The sequence below is a fragment of the Bombus vosnesenskii genome, unplaced genomic scaffold (genome assembly GCF_011952255.1).
Source record: "Bombus vosnesenskii isolate JDL3184/JDL3185 unplaced genomic scaffold, Bvos_JDL3184-5_v1.1 scf7180000013264, whole genome shotgun sequence".
NCBI classification, from domain to species: Eukaryota; Metazoa; Arthropoda; class Insecta; order Hymenoptera; family Apidae; genus Bombus; species Bombus vosnesenskii.
Window position 1 is genome coordinate 7,078,241 of NW_022882924.1, and position 18,863 is coordinate 7,097,103.

Sequence of the window (18,863 nt, forward strand, 5' to 3'; positions counted from 1 at the left end):
GCATAAACAATGAAAGATAAAATATATTTTACATAGAAAATGGAGAGTAAGATACCCCTTTTGTCTTAGCATAAGAATTCATGTTTTGAATTTTAAAGTATGTAGAAATTGTTCTTTCCTCTGATACCGTAAAATTTGGGTTTCTCGATGTATTAACTGTATTAACTGTGTTCAAATTATTTTCCACATTTTGTATACATGAATTTTGCATAGTATTTAAACATTGAATACCTATGAAATTTATTTTATAACTCAAGTAATTACAATTTTTAGGTATATTTGTACAGGTATATTATTATCTTAGTACCACTTTGATTTTCTTTCACATCCCTGTTGTTTAATTTTTGATGAATTTGATGAATTTTAGTTAATCGTGTTCTTAATGATATAGCAGCATTTACATCTTTTGTCAACCCATCTATATATTTATCAGACGATTCTAATTGTGAGACGATATTCTCCTTTCCCTTAAGGTGTGTACTTAATCCTCTGTCCTTTGGTGATGCATTACTTGACTTTATATTTAAAGATTTCTGTATATATAATGGAGAATAGATTTTATTTACGACTATTGAATAGAAATTATTAAATATTCTGTGTAACTCACTGTATCAAATGGGGTATCCTTGGATATCTGTAGCCGTTTACCACAAACTGCAGGTAATTTCATAAGTATATCAGATAAAAACTGTGTAATTGTAGATTCTTTCTCTCTATTTGGAATAATTTCTAATGGACTACTTGCTACACACATATGAGGATATGTAAAAACCTTGGATTTGGAAATCAAAAATTTAATTTCATAAAATAAAATTCCACCTTTATTTTTAGGTAAATAATATCCATACTAAAACGTTATACAAAGATATATTTGAAAGTAAATTGCAAGATGAATAAACATAGGTATTGTCATTTATACCATATTTTTCCAGTGTCTACGTAATTGGTCATAATCTTTAAAAGCACATTTTGCTGGAAGTTCTTTAGACACAGATAATAGTTTGCCTTTCTTTGTACTACAAAAATGAAAAAATTTTATTTTAAACCAAATATACATGTATATCCCATATATATTCCAATAAATGAAATAAATTATTGTTACCTTGGTAATACATATACAAATGGAAGATTATAACGAGATAAATCGACGTATCCTTTAGGGTCTGCTAAAAAATGTGATATAATAGACGGTGAAAGATAGTCTTCAAGTTTTATATATGGAATTTTAAGTATTTCCGCATGAAGTTGCAAACACATTTTTCTATCTAAAAACTTTTTAATGTTAATATATTTCACACTTTTTAATATTAGTTAGACGAAGAACAAAATTAGATTTTTTATTACCCTCTATAAGTACATCTAATTTTAATGCTCTAGTTCCTTCTATAAAGTTATAAAAATTTTGTCCTCGAACAAAATAATCATCAACTTTATTCCACAAAGGAGCTATCTTAGTTTGCATGGTATACCTAAGACAACTTTTATAAACTTCTGTAGTAACTGGTCTCGATCCTTGATACTGACAGGAATAAAAACCAGTTTATTATTGAAATAATATATTTAGAGCGAATAAAGATTTGTGTCTTGAACATACCACTAGTTTAAAATTTCTTAAAATTTGTTCCAATCTACCATTTTGAGAAAATTGTTTATGCGTTATAACAAATATATATCTTTCTGTACCCATTACTGGTGAAGCAATAACGTCAGATATTAAATGAATAAGTAATCTAAAATTTTATTGTTAGTAAAATATAAAGATCATTATTAAGATAATATTATATAATACAAAATTTTTGATTCGCAGAATTTGCCCTTGACTTACCGGCACTTAATTGTTTGCCAATGAAAATTTGATTTCGCCGATGCATCATGAACTTCAAGAAAATCAATTTCGCAAATTGCACAACATAGGTTACTCATTTCCGGAAATGAAGCGTACAGAACCGATTGTTCTTTTTTCTTATTCATAAGATTACAAGCATCCATTATATATAATTGCTTGCTATTCTTAATTATTTTATGTTCTTGTAGATCCAATTTACACTCACAATTTTTCGAAAACGTATTTTCGAATAAATATTTAAAATTTAAAATTTAACAATTTACATTTAAAATTTCAAAAGTTGTACTAATACTTTAAATATGATTTTAACATTTCAGCATTTAAAATTTCAAAAGTTGTACTAAAACTTTAAATATGATTTTTGTGAAGAAGCTTTATTCTCAATTATCTCAAAATTAAGCTTGTATGTGAGATATCTAAACTTTTTATATTTAAAACAAATTTAAAATCTTCTTAAGTAAAAAGACGACTCTTTTTCTATTATCAATATATTATCTTATTTAGCGGTTACTGAGGAGTTTATATTATATATATTGGTACGGATCGCTGAACCGCTTTGTTCAATAAAGTGCGCGAAAAATTCGAGATAACTACATATTAAGATGTAAGCATAGCTTCTTTTATAGAGATCTGCTTGAAATTTTCAATTAGAAAACAAAACATTTTTTAATAACCTCGCATGGCTGAATGAAAACCTTTTAATTTATCGTGATTTTTAACGACTAAACTAAAAGATTTCCAATAGCGTATTTCCTGTAATTTGAATTCACTCCTTGAATTATTCACTCCTTGCTATAGTACTCGCATCGAATTTTTGACCAATATATAGATGTATTTGACATTTCAGGTATGTGAACGTGATTTCAAATTTCGCTTCTAAATTGCATATTGATATCGCTAAATATTAGGCCAGATTCATATGTAACACAACGGTTCAGTAATGTTCAAATATATTGTATATTCATAACTTCAAGCCATTTGAAATAAACGCCGCGTAATTCAAATTTCAACACTATGCATAGTGTAGTATTTGAATAGGTAACTAGTAATGTGTGTGTGTGTGTGTGTGTGTATATATATAATACAATTTCATTTCACTAACAATAAGGGGAATAAAACAAAGAACAATTAGATGCAGAAAAAGTTACATATATTCAGATAAAATAAGATACATAATACAAATTAATGTTACCTAAGTAACAAAAAAAGTTAAAATACAAAAAAAGCCAAAAAATAGAGAAAAAAGTATTTGACTAGTTTAATATATTGTTTCTAATAGAAATAGTACTAAAAATAAAATATTTTATCATTTCCTGACATATACACTTAGCTTAACGATACATTATACCAAACATATTAATGTGTGTATGTCACTTTTACAAAATTATAAACATAATTTATTCGAGAGATATGAATAAGCTAATCTACACATGTGCATGCATTACTCCAAAACTATACGGTTAATTACTTTAATCCGTTTTCGGCAAATTATGCACCTTCGAAAGGCAGGCGCACAATACTGGCAAGTTGCTAAATGCCCACATGGCAAAAAAGTAATTACAGCTTCTCGTCTCATGCAAACTTTACACGAACGAGCATCTTTCAATGCCCGATTTTCTTCTTCCAGGGAAGCTAAAATAATAAACAGTATATTTAAATATAATACATAATAAAATTGATTATATGTATACGGATTTCATACAAATTAACGAATTTGTGATCAATCTATGTTTTTATTTTAATTACTTACCAATTCTTTCTTGGAGGGTCATTTCATTACTATCATTTTCACTATTGGAACTCTCCGGAGATCCATTCTCATCTGCAATTTCTATCGGTGCCTGAAATAATTATAATGTACATAAGTATATATTGGAATTATTAATTATACACATTGTTAATTATATATGTCGGATCGGCATTGGAAATGGGGTTGTGGGCGTCAAATGAATCTTCTCGAGGATTAGCCATTGATACGGTACACACAGGCGTAGTTTATTACAACGATAGAATTATTACAGTCTTAACAATTGATCACGGCACTCGCGACACTAGTGACGATGCTCTCGGGCTCGATAACGAATCCGCGGTCAACGGGATGACAACAGAACGTACTCACAAAGTCTAAGTCGGAGAATAATCACTGATAGCCGAACATGTACTGCGGAGACGCATCGACATCTGGCAATCATCTTACTCGAAGAATAGGGTCTGCGTGTGGAGAGCCACGGGACAGAAACCGTTGGAATGTTTACTGTCGCGTGTCGCCACGAATATTTCTTTTAAGGAGAGCTATAGAATTGCTCCATACCTTTGTTAGACAAAGCGTTCATCCCGTGACCGCGGCTACGTTCGGCGACTGACTGTCGCCTCGAGCCCAAGCTCATTATCACAATTCTCGAATAATTACAATCGGGTTGAATAACTACAATTGTTCAATTACAGCTATAGTAGACTCTAGGTTACAATGTTGCGGGATTATCCAAAATTCTAAAGGCTCCGGTGTTCCTTCATCTCCGACATATATATTGTTCAGGGTTTAAGTTTTTGTACTTACTTCTGCAGAAATTTCATATAACTCCTGGCCTGGTACATTATCACAATGTTCATTGCGGATAAATCTGCACTCTGGAGAACGCCTCACATGAATATGCATGGGAGTAACGCCGTCTGCTTGGGGATTTACCAAGTGACATTCAAAACAGTGAACCGTATCTATTTGATCGGTATGGTGAAATCCTGCAGTTGCAAGACTGGCAGGATCGATGGAAGATTCAGGCCAAAATCGAAAACTCCAAGGTCTTACTTCTTCAAAACAATATTCCATAACACGCGGCGTGGATGGAACCGGGGACATTGGACGATCCGGCGACGTTGGATGAACCAGCGGCAATATATGAGCTATTGGAGTTGAATAAATCTGTTGCAATGAATAAATATGCGACGTTGATGCCGTCGACTGTACCACTGATGTTGAATCAATCACCCTTGCCGAAGGTCCCGATGTTACGGCAAACTGATCCGCCGATATTGAATCAACCGGCAAAGTTGAATGATCGTCTTCGCTAGGAACGGACTCTGGTCCATGTCCCATTAAGTATTGGTAGTAATTAACATTAAGCATTTTATTGCACGTTAATGCACCTTCGAACCTATTTAAAAGAAAAAGAATTTGAAATATCTACTAATTGGAAATTACTTAAGAAATATTGTACGTGTACAATTGATCAAACAGAAATATATAACAGACAAAACTTACGAATATCAGATGTTCACGTTCCGCTTCAACAGCTCTCCAATTCTTGACAAATATTTAATATCTTCCTGTATATTTTATATTTTTAGATTTACTAAAACTGCCCAATCGTACAAACGAGCCGCACAAACTCTTCGACCATCAGTGTAATACTGAACCTTGCTGGTAGTATGTACCGAGAAGCTACTACCTGCTTTCTAGAAATCTTATCCCTACCCACAGTACCCAGTAGCAATATACTCCAAGGCATCCACTGTGCAGAGTGGGCATGTTGTCGACCAATCAAATTTCACCGATGCTCCGCCCCTTACTGAACTGTACTGCACTGTGTAAAATAAAGGACGCTCCCTAGGTACAGCGTGAAAGTATATCTCTTATTCACTCACCTCCGAAAATTATGCCGCTTTTGAAGGAATTCTTATTTCATCCATTTTTACTTGGCAATATTAACACGTTGTTGAAAATATCAGTAAAAACTGCTGCGCAGTCTAGAGAGTCAAAGAGAACGACAAAAAATTACAATATATTATTAACAGATATAATAAAAGAGAAAATGACAATAGATGCTTGCTAAAATGTTCTAATCGAGTTTTCGTAATATCTCTAGCTCGACATCGTCTTTCTGCAATTCTTACCGGAATTTCCATAACGTTCTGCTTCAGATTTGCAATATTCGGAAACTCCTAATCCGTCCATTACTTCGGTTCAAGTGGCCACAGTCCTAATCCGACATCCGCTTCCTGGGTATAATAAATGGATATGGGTATAATATTTGCTAGCAGGACAATTGCTGTCGTAAACAGCCTACACCTTGTGGCGTATACCCTGCCCCGGTACTAGTCATCCCGGATTATAATGAAATTATTTTTACAAGTACGCAGTTCTTCAATATGTGAAACAACTCACACAGGGTTTCTGCAGAAAAATTCAACCGTTTGTAACATTTTATAAATTTATTTTGCGATAAAGTTCTCTCGCGATGCGAATAGTAAAACGCTGTAGCATTATGTTATATTACATCATACATATTATATCATATGTCGGAGATGAAAGGACACCGAAACCTCCCCTCTGGAACTTCGGAAAAATCCGTAAAATTGTAATTAAAGCTTACAGTTGTAATTAAACAATTTGTCGTCATTTTGCCCAATGGTACTTGTTCGCGGTTTGGGATAATAAACTTGGGCTCAAGGCGATCATCAGCCGCCGAACGTAGCTGTGGTCAACGGGACGGGTGCTTCGTCAAACAAAGGTATAGAGCGAAAGTATGACCCTCATTGAGAGAAATAACCATAGAGGATCCTGACAGTAAAACATTTTAACGGGTCTTTCGTACAATGAATACCAGAGGTTGAGGCACTTGCACGGCACGAGTACAGTTAGCCTGAGGACCCGGTACAAAACCTGGATTTTTTCGGTAATTAAGATTTTCCAAATGGGCAGGCAGCCCAAATTGTCCCAAATTGACCAATTGATAGAGACGTCAATTTTCCTTACTTTCGGGACGAGCGCTATACTCGACGAGTCCGATGATCTTGTGTCCTTGGATACATCCCATCATAATTTTCCCCGGTGGCATCCTCACGACGAGAATTCATTCTTTTTTGAGATCTGATCGACGAAGGGAGTAGCGCCTTACGATCAGTGAGTAGTACACGTTTGAGTTAGAGCAAGTATATCTATCACCCCGTTGACCGTGGATTCGTTATCGAGTCTAAGACCAACGTTACCAGCATCGCAAGTGCCCAGCCACTGCTGTTGATTGTCGCGTCGGTAATGTTCATTCTCGTATTAGCAGACCGTACCCTTGTGATACCACAACGATGGCCAATTCCCCTGAAGGTTTAATGAACGCCCCCAACCCTATTCCTGACGCTTCTCCGACATATATATAATCATTTTCGCAAATGTTCCTTGCAACAATATACCATCGTTTCGCATTAAAAGTGTTAATTGCGTATGCACTAGATGATAGTAAAAACGAAGAATAAAGATATTCGGGCAAAACGCAATATACTAAGCTTGAAAAGCAGTAATATCTTGAAAAATAACGATTGAAACGTTCTCGTCTGGCAACAAATGCCAAAAGAAGTATCGACGATGTAAAACCATTAAAATTGACGATATGTCTATGTTTTGTTACTAACAATTCTGAAATTGCTAAAGTGAGTCCGTCATTTTCATAATGCAATTTTCTAGCAGCTGTTTATATTCGTGTAGAATGTAGCGGCGTGTCTACGGTATCCGTTTATTCTCATTTCGCTTGGTTTTCTAATTTTTCTTTATTTTTCTCTAGCATCTTGCATTCGATGCGTCTTAGACACCAAATATTCTGAGCTGGAAATCTAAACTGGCTTTTGTTGAGATAAATGTCATGTTGGTTCCTACATCCAGCGTTGGTGCAGGTCCTTGAGATCCTCTTCTTCTTTTCCCCGTCCGTCACGTCCTCTTCGTCTAAGTATCCCGTGTGTTGTAAATGGCTGTACAAGGTGGTGAAATACACAGCATATAAAACTAATCTGTATGAATCGATTGAATTTCAAAACCCAAACCAATGCAATAACAGCTTTAAACGGCATCTGAAAAACTATAACATTCAAGAAAACAACTTGCGAATAAAAGTGTCGTATATCGAAAAATTCAAGGTTCTATTATAAATTAATATATAAAGATTACTCTGAACATTTTTCAATGATTTTCTATGCAATAATAGAATAATTCTATATAACAGCTTTCTCCGTTTTCGTTTGCAACATTTACATTCTTTTTCATTTCTACAGTTCGAAAATCTCGCTTTTCATTCGATTCGCATTTTTTTCCCCGAAAGACGATATAAATATTTTCTCCCACGTACTTAATTCACTATTCTACATTTGATCCAACTGATTCATTTTTACCATTGTCTGCACAATATTGTTTTGATCTTATTTAATAATTATATGTAATTTTAACTTAATCATACGGAATTTAGGAACATAAGTGCGTGTATACCAGTGCATATGAGCTGCTATCTTTATCAGATTTAGCCTTTGATAGTTTCTCCTTCAGTGTTAAATGCTTTTGTCTTTGATCTTTTTCCTGCAGCAGCTACTTTTAAATAAAGAAGATTGAACGCAAAGCATAAACAATGAAAGTATAAATAAAAGAAAAAGTAAGCTATGATTTTTATGAGTTGAAATATATATATACGTCGGGTTATCATCAGAATTTAAGGCGCGTAATGATTCTTCGTTTGAGTTAGCCATTGTTTTACGAAACAGAGAATATATTTACGCGAATAAACAAGATTTTACAAAATATTACGAATAATGATTTTAATAAATGATAAGATTAACAAACGATAAGTTTAACTAATAATTAGATTAAAGAATAATAAGTTTAACGAACAATAAGAGGAACGAATAATGAGATTAACGATTGATAGGTTTTAGGAATAATGAATTTAATTAACGCTATTAACAATGTTCCGGGGTTCAAACGAATCCACGGTCAACGGGATAACTCTTTACTATGCGTAGAATAATTTTAAATACAAAAATACGATTGCTGAGACACTCGGTAAATTGCTCGATGTATCACTTTCCAAGGCGATCACACGAATGAATATCTGATGAAAATCTTTTTCGCTATACGACTGCATTTGTTTGTTATATGCTCGCTGGAGGCATCGAGAAGGTTCCAATCGTCGTTGCTAGGCGGTTTCTGTCTGGAGATTGATTCCTAATACAACGTGTGTCCCATTATATCGACATCTCTAAAGTACAATTCTATGTGATTTCTAGAGAGAACGATACAACCGATCCACACCTTCGTCAGGCAAAACGTTTATCTCGTGACCGTGGCTACGTTCGGCGACCAGTTGTCACCTCGAGCCCACTTTCGCTTTCACAAGTATCAAACAATTACAAATGACAATTGCTTAATTACAGTTATGATAAAATTTAGACTAAAGCATTAGAAGGCTTCCTCAAAATTGCAAAGGGAAGGCTCCGGTTTTCCTTTCATCTTCGACATATATATATATATATATATATATATATATTGTCACGTCCCGCGCTGCGCATGCGCCGCAACGTAGGCTAAAACTACCAATAGCGCGAGTGAGCGTTCCAATTTGAAATTTAAATAAATTTTAACAATTTGTATATAAACCAAATTCGAACCTCGCAACCCCTACGGAATAACCCGTCATATGACAACCCCTCCACGGTAGATCTAAATATAAATAAGCGTAGCGGCATAGAAGAAGCGGTAATAATTCCTTAGTTTTAGAGTAGTTAATTCCTCAGTTTTGGGTGATTAACTCCTTGGTTCTTGGCGATCAGTTCCCATTTCCTGGCAAGTAATTTCTTGTTCATAGCGATTAATTCTTAATTCCTCTAGCTCTTAATTTCTCAATTCCTTGTTTTTTAATTCTTCAGTTCCTTAGTTTTCAGCTCTTAATTCCTTTAGCTCTTAGTTTTGCTCTCAGCTTTTAGGTTCATTAGTCCTTTAGTTCTTTAGCTTTTAGTTCTTTTTTTTATTAGTTTCTAATTCTTGTTAGTCTTGTAAATCGACGTGTTTGTATTTGTCACTTTGTAACTATCGAAAATCTATCGAAATTAAAATCTTGTAATTAATAAGAGCGAAACGTATTGCGAACGATTGTAACTCCGAGCATTCGAAATTTCAACCACTATTCTGTCAATATCCAATTAGAATACGAATAAACATTTTTGTGAAGAATATTTGTCTAATAATATAGCAGGATTAAGCGAACATTTATTTTCACCGACTTTAATCCTCCCCCGTGCTAGTAGTCCGGCGCATAGCAGGTTAGCCGAAACGTGGAGTTTAATTTCAAATCGCATTAAATAACAGACAATACTACAATTTAGTCTAAATTCAAAAATTAACGGCAACGCAACCAAAACGAGCCAGACAAAACGTAACAATTTATACATATATATATATATATTTTACTAACAATAAGGGAAATAAAACAAAGAACAATTACTTAGATGCGGAAGGAGATAACTTTATTCAGATAAAATAAAATACATAATACAAATTAATGTTTACCTAAGTAACAAAAAAAGTTAAAATACAAAAAAAGCCAAAAATATACAGAAAAAAAGTATTTGACTAGTTTAATATTTTGTTTCTAACAGAAATAGTACTAAAAATAAAATATTTTATCATTTCCTGACATATACACTTAGTTTAACGATACATTATACCAAACATGTTAATGTGTGTATGTCATTTTTACAAAATTATAAACATAATTTATTCGAGAGATATGAATAAGCTAATTTACACATGTGCATGCATTATGTCCAAAATATACGTCTAATGGCTTTAATATTATTTCCGCAAATTATGCATTTTTTGAAAGCAAGTGAACAATACTGGCAAGTTGCTAAATGCCCACAAGGTAAAAAACAAATCGTCGATTCCCGTTCCATGCAAACTTTACACGAACGAGCATCTTTCATTGCCTGATTTTCTTCTTCCAGGGAAGCTAAAATAATAAACAGTATATTTAAATATAATACATAATAAAATTGATTATATGTATACGGATTTCATACAAATTAACGAATTTGTGATCAATCTATGTTTTTATTTTAATTACTTACCAATTTTCTCTCGGAGGGTCATTTCATTTTCACTATCATTTTCACTATTGGATCTCTCCGGATTCCCATCTGCAATTTCTATCGGTGCCTGAAATAATTATAATGTACATAAGTATATATTGGAATTATTAATTATTTGTTGTTAATTATATATATCGTTAATTATATATATTGTTCAGGGTTTAAGTTTTTGTACTTACTTCTGCAGGAGTTTCATATATCTTATGTCCTATTACGCTATTAACATATTCCCAGCCTCGTACTGCTAATAAATAACAACAGCTGGGAGACAAAATTGCATGCTCTTCCCATGGAACTTCTTCTGGTCTCCAATTTCCTATACCAATCCCACAATGGTAACAGGTAGTGAAATCATCTATTCTGGTGTAGTAGAATCCCGCATCGGCTAAATCTTCACTTGTCTGTTTCATATATGTAGGCCATGATTCGAATGAATTTAATCTGGATTCGTAAGTAGCATATTCCACATTTTCTGCTTTTTTAACTTCTTGTAGTCCCAAACGACTAAGTTCATACGCCGTTGGGCACCTTAAATATCGTAAAAATTGATGGTCATTAAAATCAAATGACTCATGATATTGTAAACCATAACGACAAGTTATATTTCTATTTCTTCGTTTTGTCAGTAGAACTATATCAGGATCTACTCCAACTGGTACATTGTCACAATGTTCATTGCGGATAAATCTGCACTCTGGAGAACACATCTCGTGAATCTGCATTGGAATATCACCGACTGACCAGTTATTTACCATCACTTGACATTCAAAGCATCTCACTCTATCTATTTCACCAGTATAATAGAATCCTGCAGCTGCAAGACTGACAGGGTCAACGGAAATTTTAGGGCAACTTCGAAAACTCCAACGTCTACTTGCTTCATAACGATAATCATCGTTATTTTCTTCGATGCCATGTGAAGTGGATGGAACCGGCGACATTGATGCCGTCGACTGTATCGGTGATGTTGAATCAATCACACTTGCTGAAGATCCCGATAGTACGGCAAACTCATCCGCCGATATTAAATCAACCGGCAAAGTTGAATGATCATCTTGGTCAACAGGAGATTCTGCATCATATCTCATTAAGTATTCGAAGTAATTCATAGTAGACATTTTATTGCACGTTAATGCACCTTCGAACCTATTTAAAAGAAAAAGAATTTGAAATATCTACTAATTGGAAATTACTTAAGAAATATTGTACGTGTACAATTGATCAAACAGAAATATATTACAGACAAAACTTACGAATATCAGATGTTGACGTTCCGCTTCAACAGCACCCCAACTCTTCAAATGGAATCTTGACAAATATTTAATATCTTAGTCTCGTATATTTTATATTTTTAGATTTACTAAAACTGCTCAATCGTACGAACGAGCCACACAAACTCTTCGACCGTCAGTCTAATACTGAATCTTGCTGCTGGTATGTACCGGGAAGTTACTACCTGTTTTTTACAAATCTTATCCCTACCCACAGTACCCGGCAGCAATATACTCCTTCAATGCACTATAAGGCATCCACTGTGCAGAGCGGGCATGTTGTCGACCAATCAAATTTCACCGATGCTCCGCCCCTTACGGTGTAAAGGAAAGGACGCTCGCTAGGTACAGCGTGAAAGTATATCTCTTATTCACTCACCTCCGAAAATTATGCCGCTTTTGAAGGAATTCTTATTTCATCCATTTTTACTTGGCAATATTAACACGTTGTTTAAAATATCAGTAAAAACTGCTGCGCAGTCTAGAGAGTCAAAGAGAACGACAAAAAATTACAATATATTATTAACAGATATAATAAAAGAGAAAATGACAATAGGTGCTTGCTAAGATGTTCTAATCGAGTTTTCGTAATATCTCTAGCTCGACATCGTCTTCCTGCAATTCTTACCGGAATTTCTATAACGTTCTGTTTCAGATTTGCAATATTCCTAATGTGTACAATACCTCTGTTAGGTGGCCACCGTCCTAAGTAAACACTCTATTCACAAGACAATACGATCTCTGTTTCAAGGTAGTTATAATTTTTGTAGAAGGATAACTGCTAAACATTACATGTCTAATTTAAGATTGTAAGTGAAGCAAAAACAATGAAAGATAAAATATATTTTACATAGAAAAGGGAGAGTAAGATGCCCCTTTTGTCTTAGCATAAGAATTCATGTTTTGAATTTTAAAGTATGTAGAAATTGTTCTTTCCTCTGATACCGTAAAATTTGGGTTTCTGGATGTATTAACTGTATTAACTGTGTTCAAATTATTTTCCACATTTTGTATACATGAATTTTGCATAGTATTTAAACATTGAATACCTATGAAATTTATTTTATAACTCAAGTAATTACAATTTTTAGGTATATTTGTACAGGTATATTATTATCTTAGTACCACTTTGATTTTCTTTCACATCCCTGTTGTTTAATTTTTGATGAATTTGATGAATTTTAGTTAATCGTGTTCTTAATGATATAGCAGCATTTACATCTTTTGTCAACCCATCTATATATTTATCAGACGATTCTAATTGTGAGACGATATTCTCCTTTCCCTTAAGGTGTGTACTTAATCCTCTGTCCTTTGGTGATGCATTACTTGACTTTATATTTAAAGATTTCTGTATATATAATGGAGAATAGATTTTATTTACGACTATTGAATAGAAATTATTAAATATTCTGTGTAACTCACTGTATCAAATGGGGTATCCTTGGATATCTGTAGCCGTTTACCACAAACTGCAGGTAATTTCATAAGTATATCAGATAAAAAATGTGTAATTGTAGATTCTTTCTCTCTATTTGGAATAATTTGCAATGGACTACTTGCTACACACATATGAGCGTGTGCGTGTGCGTGTGCGTGTGTGTGCGCGTATGCGTGCGTGTGCGTGTGTGCGCGCGTGTGTGCGTGTGCGTGCGTGTGTGCGTGCGTGTGCGCGCGCGCGCGCGTGTGTGTAATACAATTTCATTTCACTAACAATAAGGGGAATAAAACAAAGAACAATTAGTTACATGCAGAAAAAGTTACCTATATTCAGATAAAATAAGATACATAATACAAATTAATGTTACCTAAGTAACAAAAAAAGTTAAAATACAAAAAAAGCCAAAAATATAGACAAAAAAAGTATTTGACTAGTTTAATATTTTGTTTCTAATAGAAATAGTACTAAAAATAAAATATTTTATCATTTCCTGACATATACACTTAGTTTAACGATACATTATACCAAACATATTAATGTGTGTATGTCATTTTTACAAAATTATAAACATAATTTATTCGAGAGATATGAATAAGCTAATCTACACATGTGCATGCATTACGCCAAAACTATACGGTTAATTGCTGTAATCCGTTTTCGGCAAATTATGCACCTTCGAAAGGCAGGCGCACAATACTGGCAAGTTGCTAAATGCCCACATGGCAAAAAAGTAATTACAGCTTCTCGTCTCATGCAAACTTTACACGAACGAGCATCTTTCAATGCCCGATTTTCTTCTTCCAGGGAAGCTAAAATAGTAAACAGTATATTTAAATATAATACATAATAAAATTTATTATATGTATACGGATTTCATACAAATTAACGAATTTGTAATCAATCTATGTTTTCATTTTTATTACTTACCAAGTTTTTCAAGGAGAATCATTTCATTACTATCATTATCATTATCGGATCTCTCAGGATTCTCATCTGTAATTTCCACTGGTGCCTGAAATAATTATAATGTACATAAGTATATATTGGAATTATTAATTATACATATTGTTAATTATATATATTGGTCAGGGTTTAAGTTTTTGTACTTACTTCTGCAGAAATTTCATATAACTCCTGGCCTGGTACATTATCACAATGTTCATTGCGGATAAATCTGCACTCTGGAGAACGCCTCACATGAATATGCATGGGAGTAACGCTGTCTGCTTGGGGATTTACCAAGTGACATTCAAAACAGTGAACCGTGTCTATTTGATCGGTATGGTGAAATCCTGCAGTTGCAAGACTGGCAGGGTCGATGGAAGATTCAGGCCAAAATCGAAAACTCCAAGGTCTTACTTCTTCAAAACAATATTCCATAACACGCGGCGTGGATGGAACCGGGGACATTGGACGATCCGGCGACGTTGGATGAACCAGCGGCAATATATGAGCTATTGGAGTTGAATAAATCTGTTGCGATGAATAAATATGCGACGTTGATGCCGTCGACTGTACCACTGATGTTGAATCAATCACCCTTGCCGAAGGTCCCGATGTTACGGCAAACTGATCCGCCGATATTGAATCAACCGGCAAAGTTGAATGATCGTCTTCGCTAGGAACGGACTCTGGTCCATGTCCCATTAAGTATTGGTAGTAATTAACATTAAGCATTTTATTGCACGTTAATGCACCTTCGAACCTATTTAAAAGAAAAAGAATTTGAAATATCTACTAATTGGAAATTACTTAAGAAATATTGTACGTGTACAATTGATCAAACAGAAATATATTACAGACAAAACTTACGAATATCAGATGTTGACGTTCCGCTTCAACAGCACTCCAACTCTTCAAATGGAATCTTGACAAATATTTAATATCTTAGTCTCGTATATTTTATATTTTTAGATTTACTAAAACTGCTCAATCGTACGAACGAGCCACACAAACTCTTCGACCGTCAGTCTAATACTGAATCTTGCTGCCTGTACGTACCGAGAAGCTACTACCTGTTTGCTACAAATCTTATCCCTACCCACAGTAGCCGGCACCAATAGACTCCTCCAATGCACTACAAGGCATCCACTGTGCAGAGTGGGCATGTTGTCGACCAATCAAATTTCACGGATGCTCCGCCCCTTACTGAACTGTACTGCACTGTGTAAAATAAAGGACGCTCCCTAGGTACAGCGTGAAAGTATATCTCTTATTCACTCACCTCCGAAAATTATGCCGCTTTTGAAGGAATTCTTATTTCATCCATTTTTACTTGGCAATATTAACACGTTGTTTAAAATATCAGTAAAAACTGCTGCGCAGTCTAGAGAGTCAAAGAGAACGACAAAAAATTACAATATATTATTAACAGATATAATAAAAGAGAAAATGACAATAGATGCCTGCTAAGATGTTCTAATCGAGTTTTCGTAATATCTCTAGTTCGACATCGTCTTCCTGCAATTCTTACCGGAATTTCCATAACGTTCTGCTTCAGATTTGCAATATTCGGAAACTCCTAATCCGTCCATTACTTCGGTTCAAGTGGCCACAGTCCTAATCCGACATCCGCTTCCTGGGTATAATAAATGGATATGGGTATAATATTTGCTAGCAGGACAATTGCTGTCGTAAACAGCCTACACCTTGTGGCGTATACCCTGCCCCGGTACTAGTCATCCCGGATTATAATGAAATTATTTTTACAAGTAAGTACGCAGTTCTTCAATATGTGAAACAACTCACACAGGGTTTCTGCAGGAAAATTCAACCGTTTGTAACATTTTATAAATTTATTTTGCGATAAAGTTCTCTCGCGATGCGAATAGTAAAACGCTGTAGCATTATGTTATATTACATCATACATATTATATCATATGTCGGAGATGAAAGGACACCGAAACCTCCCCTCTGGAACTTCGGGAAAATCCGAAAAATTGTAATTAAAGCTTACAGTTGTAATTAAACAATTTGTCGTCATTTTGCCCAATGGTACTTGTTCGCGGTTTGGGATAATAAACTTGGGCTCAAGGCGATCATCAGCCGCCGAACGTAGCTGTGGTCAACGGGACGGGTGCTTCGTCAAACAAAGGTATAGAGCGAAAGTATGACCCTCATTGAGAGAAATAACCATAGAGGTTCCTGACAGTAATACATTTTAACGGGTCTTTCGTACAATGAATACCAGAGGTTGAGGCACTTGCACGGCACGAGTACAGTTAGCCTGAGGACCCGGTACAAAACCTGGGTTTTTTCGGTAATTAAGATTTTCCAAATGGGCAGGCAGCCCAAATTGTCCCAAATTGACCAATTGATAGAGACGTCAATTTTCCTTACTTTCGGGACGAGGGCTATACTCGACGAGTCCGATGATCTTGTGTCCTTGGATACATCTCATCATACTTTTCCCCGGTGGCATCCTCACGACGAGAATTCATTCTTTTTTGAGATCCGATCGACGAAGGGAGTAGCGCCTTACGATCAGTGAGTAGTACACGTTTGAGTTAGAGCAAGTATATCTATCACCCCGTTGACCGTGGATTCGTTATCGAGTCTAAGACCAACGTTACCAGCATCGCAAGTGCCCAGCCACTGCTGTTGATTGTCGCGTCGGTAATGTTCATTCTCGTATTAGCAGACCGTACCCTTGTGATACCACAACGATGGCCAATTCCCCTGAAGGTTTATCGAACGCCCCCAACCCTATTCCTGACGCTTCTCCGACATATATATAATCATTTTCGCAAATGTTCCTTGCAACAATATACCATCGTTTGGCGTTAAAAGTGTTAATTGCGTATACACTAGATGATAGTAAAAACGAAGAATAAAGATATTCGGGCAAAGCGCAATATACTAAGCTTGAAAAGCAGTAATATCTTGAAAAATAACGATTGAAACGTTCTCGTCTGACGACAAATGCCAAAAAAAGTATCGACGATGTAAAACCATTAAAATTGACGATATGTCTATGTTTTGTTACTAACAATCCTGAAATTGCTAAAGTGAGTCCGTCATTTTCATAATGGAATTTTCTAGCAGCTGTTTATATTCGTGTAGAATGTAGCGGCGTGTCTACGGTACCCGTTTATTCTCAGTTCGCTTGGTTTTCTAATTTTTCTTTATTTTTCTCTAGCATCTTGCATTCGATGCGTCTTAGACACCAAATATTCTGAGCTGGAAATCTAAACTGGCTTTTGTTGAGATAAATGTCATGTTGGTTCCTACATCCAGCGTTGGTGCAGGTCCTTGAGATCCTCTTCTTCTTTTCCCCGTCCGTCACGTCCTCTTCATCTAAGTATCCCGTGTGTTGTAAATGGCTGTACAAGGTGGTGAAATACACAGCATATAAAACTAATCTGTATGAATCGATTGAATTTCAAAACCCAAACCAATGCAATAACAGCTTTAAACAGCATCTGAAAAACTATAACATTCAAGAAAACAACTTGCGAATAAAAGTGTCGTATATCGAAAAATTCAAAGTTCTATTATAAATTAATATATAAAGATTACTCTGAACATTTTTCAATGATTTTCTATGCAATAATAGAATAATTCTATATAACAACTTTCTCCGTTTTCGTTTGCAACATTTACATTCTTTTTCATTTCTACAGTTCGAAAATCCCGCTTTTCATTCGATTCGCATTTTTTTTTCCGAAAGACGATATAAATATTTTCTCCCACGTACTTAACAAGGAAGGTTATGGGCATTCTTAAACGTTTCCATCCTTTCTCGAATTTTTTAACAGCTTTCCTAGGAAACATATTATATTTTAGTTAACTGATTTCAACAAATATGCATTATGTACTTGTATGTGCAAATGAAATAATGTATATGCACTTAATTTAAAGTTAATTTAAAGTTAAGTGAAAAGTTATGAAATTTAGTCTAAATACATCATTTACTTCGTTTACTAAACTACGTAGTTATTGTGTACGCCAAAAGAATGACACCAGATACAAAATTCCAATCACTTGATCTCAGCGTTTAACGATGGTCGGTTGACTCCTATTGCTATTTATTAAAATTGATTTCCTCCACAGGACTTTTCACATCATTGTATACAATTATACCTACTCCTACGAAACAAGTTCTTCCGCTCTTTTCGTCCCTTATCAAAATATAATTTTCCTAATCAAAATAATATATATCCATTAGAAATAGAAAGGGATACATCGAGTATTGTTCTCCTTTTATCTTCTTCTTTCTCCTTTTTTTCGCTGTCTCTTATCAGAATTCTATAATTCGCCCAAATCTACATCAAAATCTTTACTTCCCGCCAAACGCGACCGTAATACCTAACTGCAATGTTTCAGTGTAGGGAATTTAGAATCTATAAATTGGCAAATATGTATATACGCACGTGTTGACATTATTTGACATCCTCTTTCGTGAATT

General features: G+C 34.6%; 4 protein-coding genes across 4 annotated transcripts; all 4 read right to left on the reverse strand.

Annotated features, from left to right (window-relative positions):
- Positions 1-798: 798 nt before the first annotated feature.
- Positions 799-2,061, reverse strand: LOC117240770 (uncharacterized protein C18orf63-like). Its single transcript, XM_033506811.1, has 5 exons — positions 1,826-2,061; positions 1,595-1,730; positions 1,345-1,519; positions 1,103-1,265; positions 799-1,016 (listed from the first exon to the last, which is right to left on the reverse strand). Exons 1-5 carry the CDS (start codon positions 1,987-1,989, stop codon positions 914-916), a joined length of 741 nt encoding a protein of 246 aa, XP_033362702.1. The 5' UTR covers positions 1,990-2,061; the 3' UTR covers positions 799-913.
- Positions 2,062-3,287: 1,226 nt separating this feature from the next.
- Positions 3,288-5,372, reverse strand: LOC117238667 (baculoviral IAP repeat-containing protein 7-like). Its single transcript, XM_033503771.1, has 4 exons — positions 5,293-5,372; positions 4,404-4,998; positions 3,597-3,687; positions 3,288-3,478 (listed from the first exon to the last, which is right to left on the reverse strand). Exons 1-4 carry the CDS (start codon positions 5,370-5,372, stop codon positions 3,288-3,290), a joined length of 957 nt encoding a protein of 318 aa, XP_033359662.1.
- A 5,042-nt stretch (positions 5,373-10,414) lies between these two features.
- On the reverse strand, positions 10,415-13,587 carry LOC117238676 (E3 ubiquitin-protein ligase XIAP-like). The gene is made up of 6 exons (XM_033503785.1): positions 13,441-13,587; positions 13,141-13,366; positions 12,866-13,064; positions 10,924-11,890; positions 10,724-10,811; positions 10,415-10,605 (listed from the first exon to the last, which is right to left on the reverse strand). Exons 1-6 carry the CDS (start codon positions 13,585-13,587, stop codon positions 10,415-10,417), a joined length of 1,818 nt encoding a protein of 605 aa, XP_033359676.1.
- Positions 13,588-14,074: 487 nt separating this feature from the next.
- Positions 14,075-14,405, reverse strand: LOC117238683 (death-associated inhibitor of apoptosis 2-like). The gene is made up of 2 exons (XM_033503793.1): positions 14,384-14,405; positions 14,075-14,265 (listed from the first exon to the last, which is right to left on the reverse strand). The coding sequence occupies exons 1-2, from the start codon at positions 14,403-14,405 to the stop codon at positions 14,075-14,077; spliced, it is 213 nt and encodes a 70-aa protein (XP_033359684.1).
- Between the last annotated feature and the right edge of the window lie 4,458 nt (positions 14,406-18,863).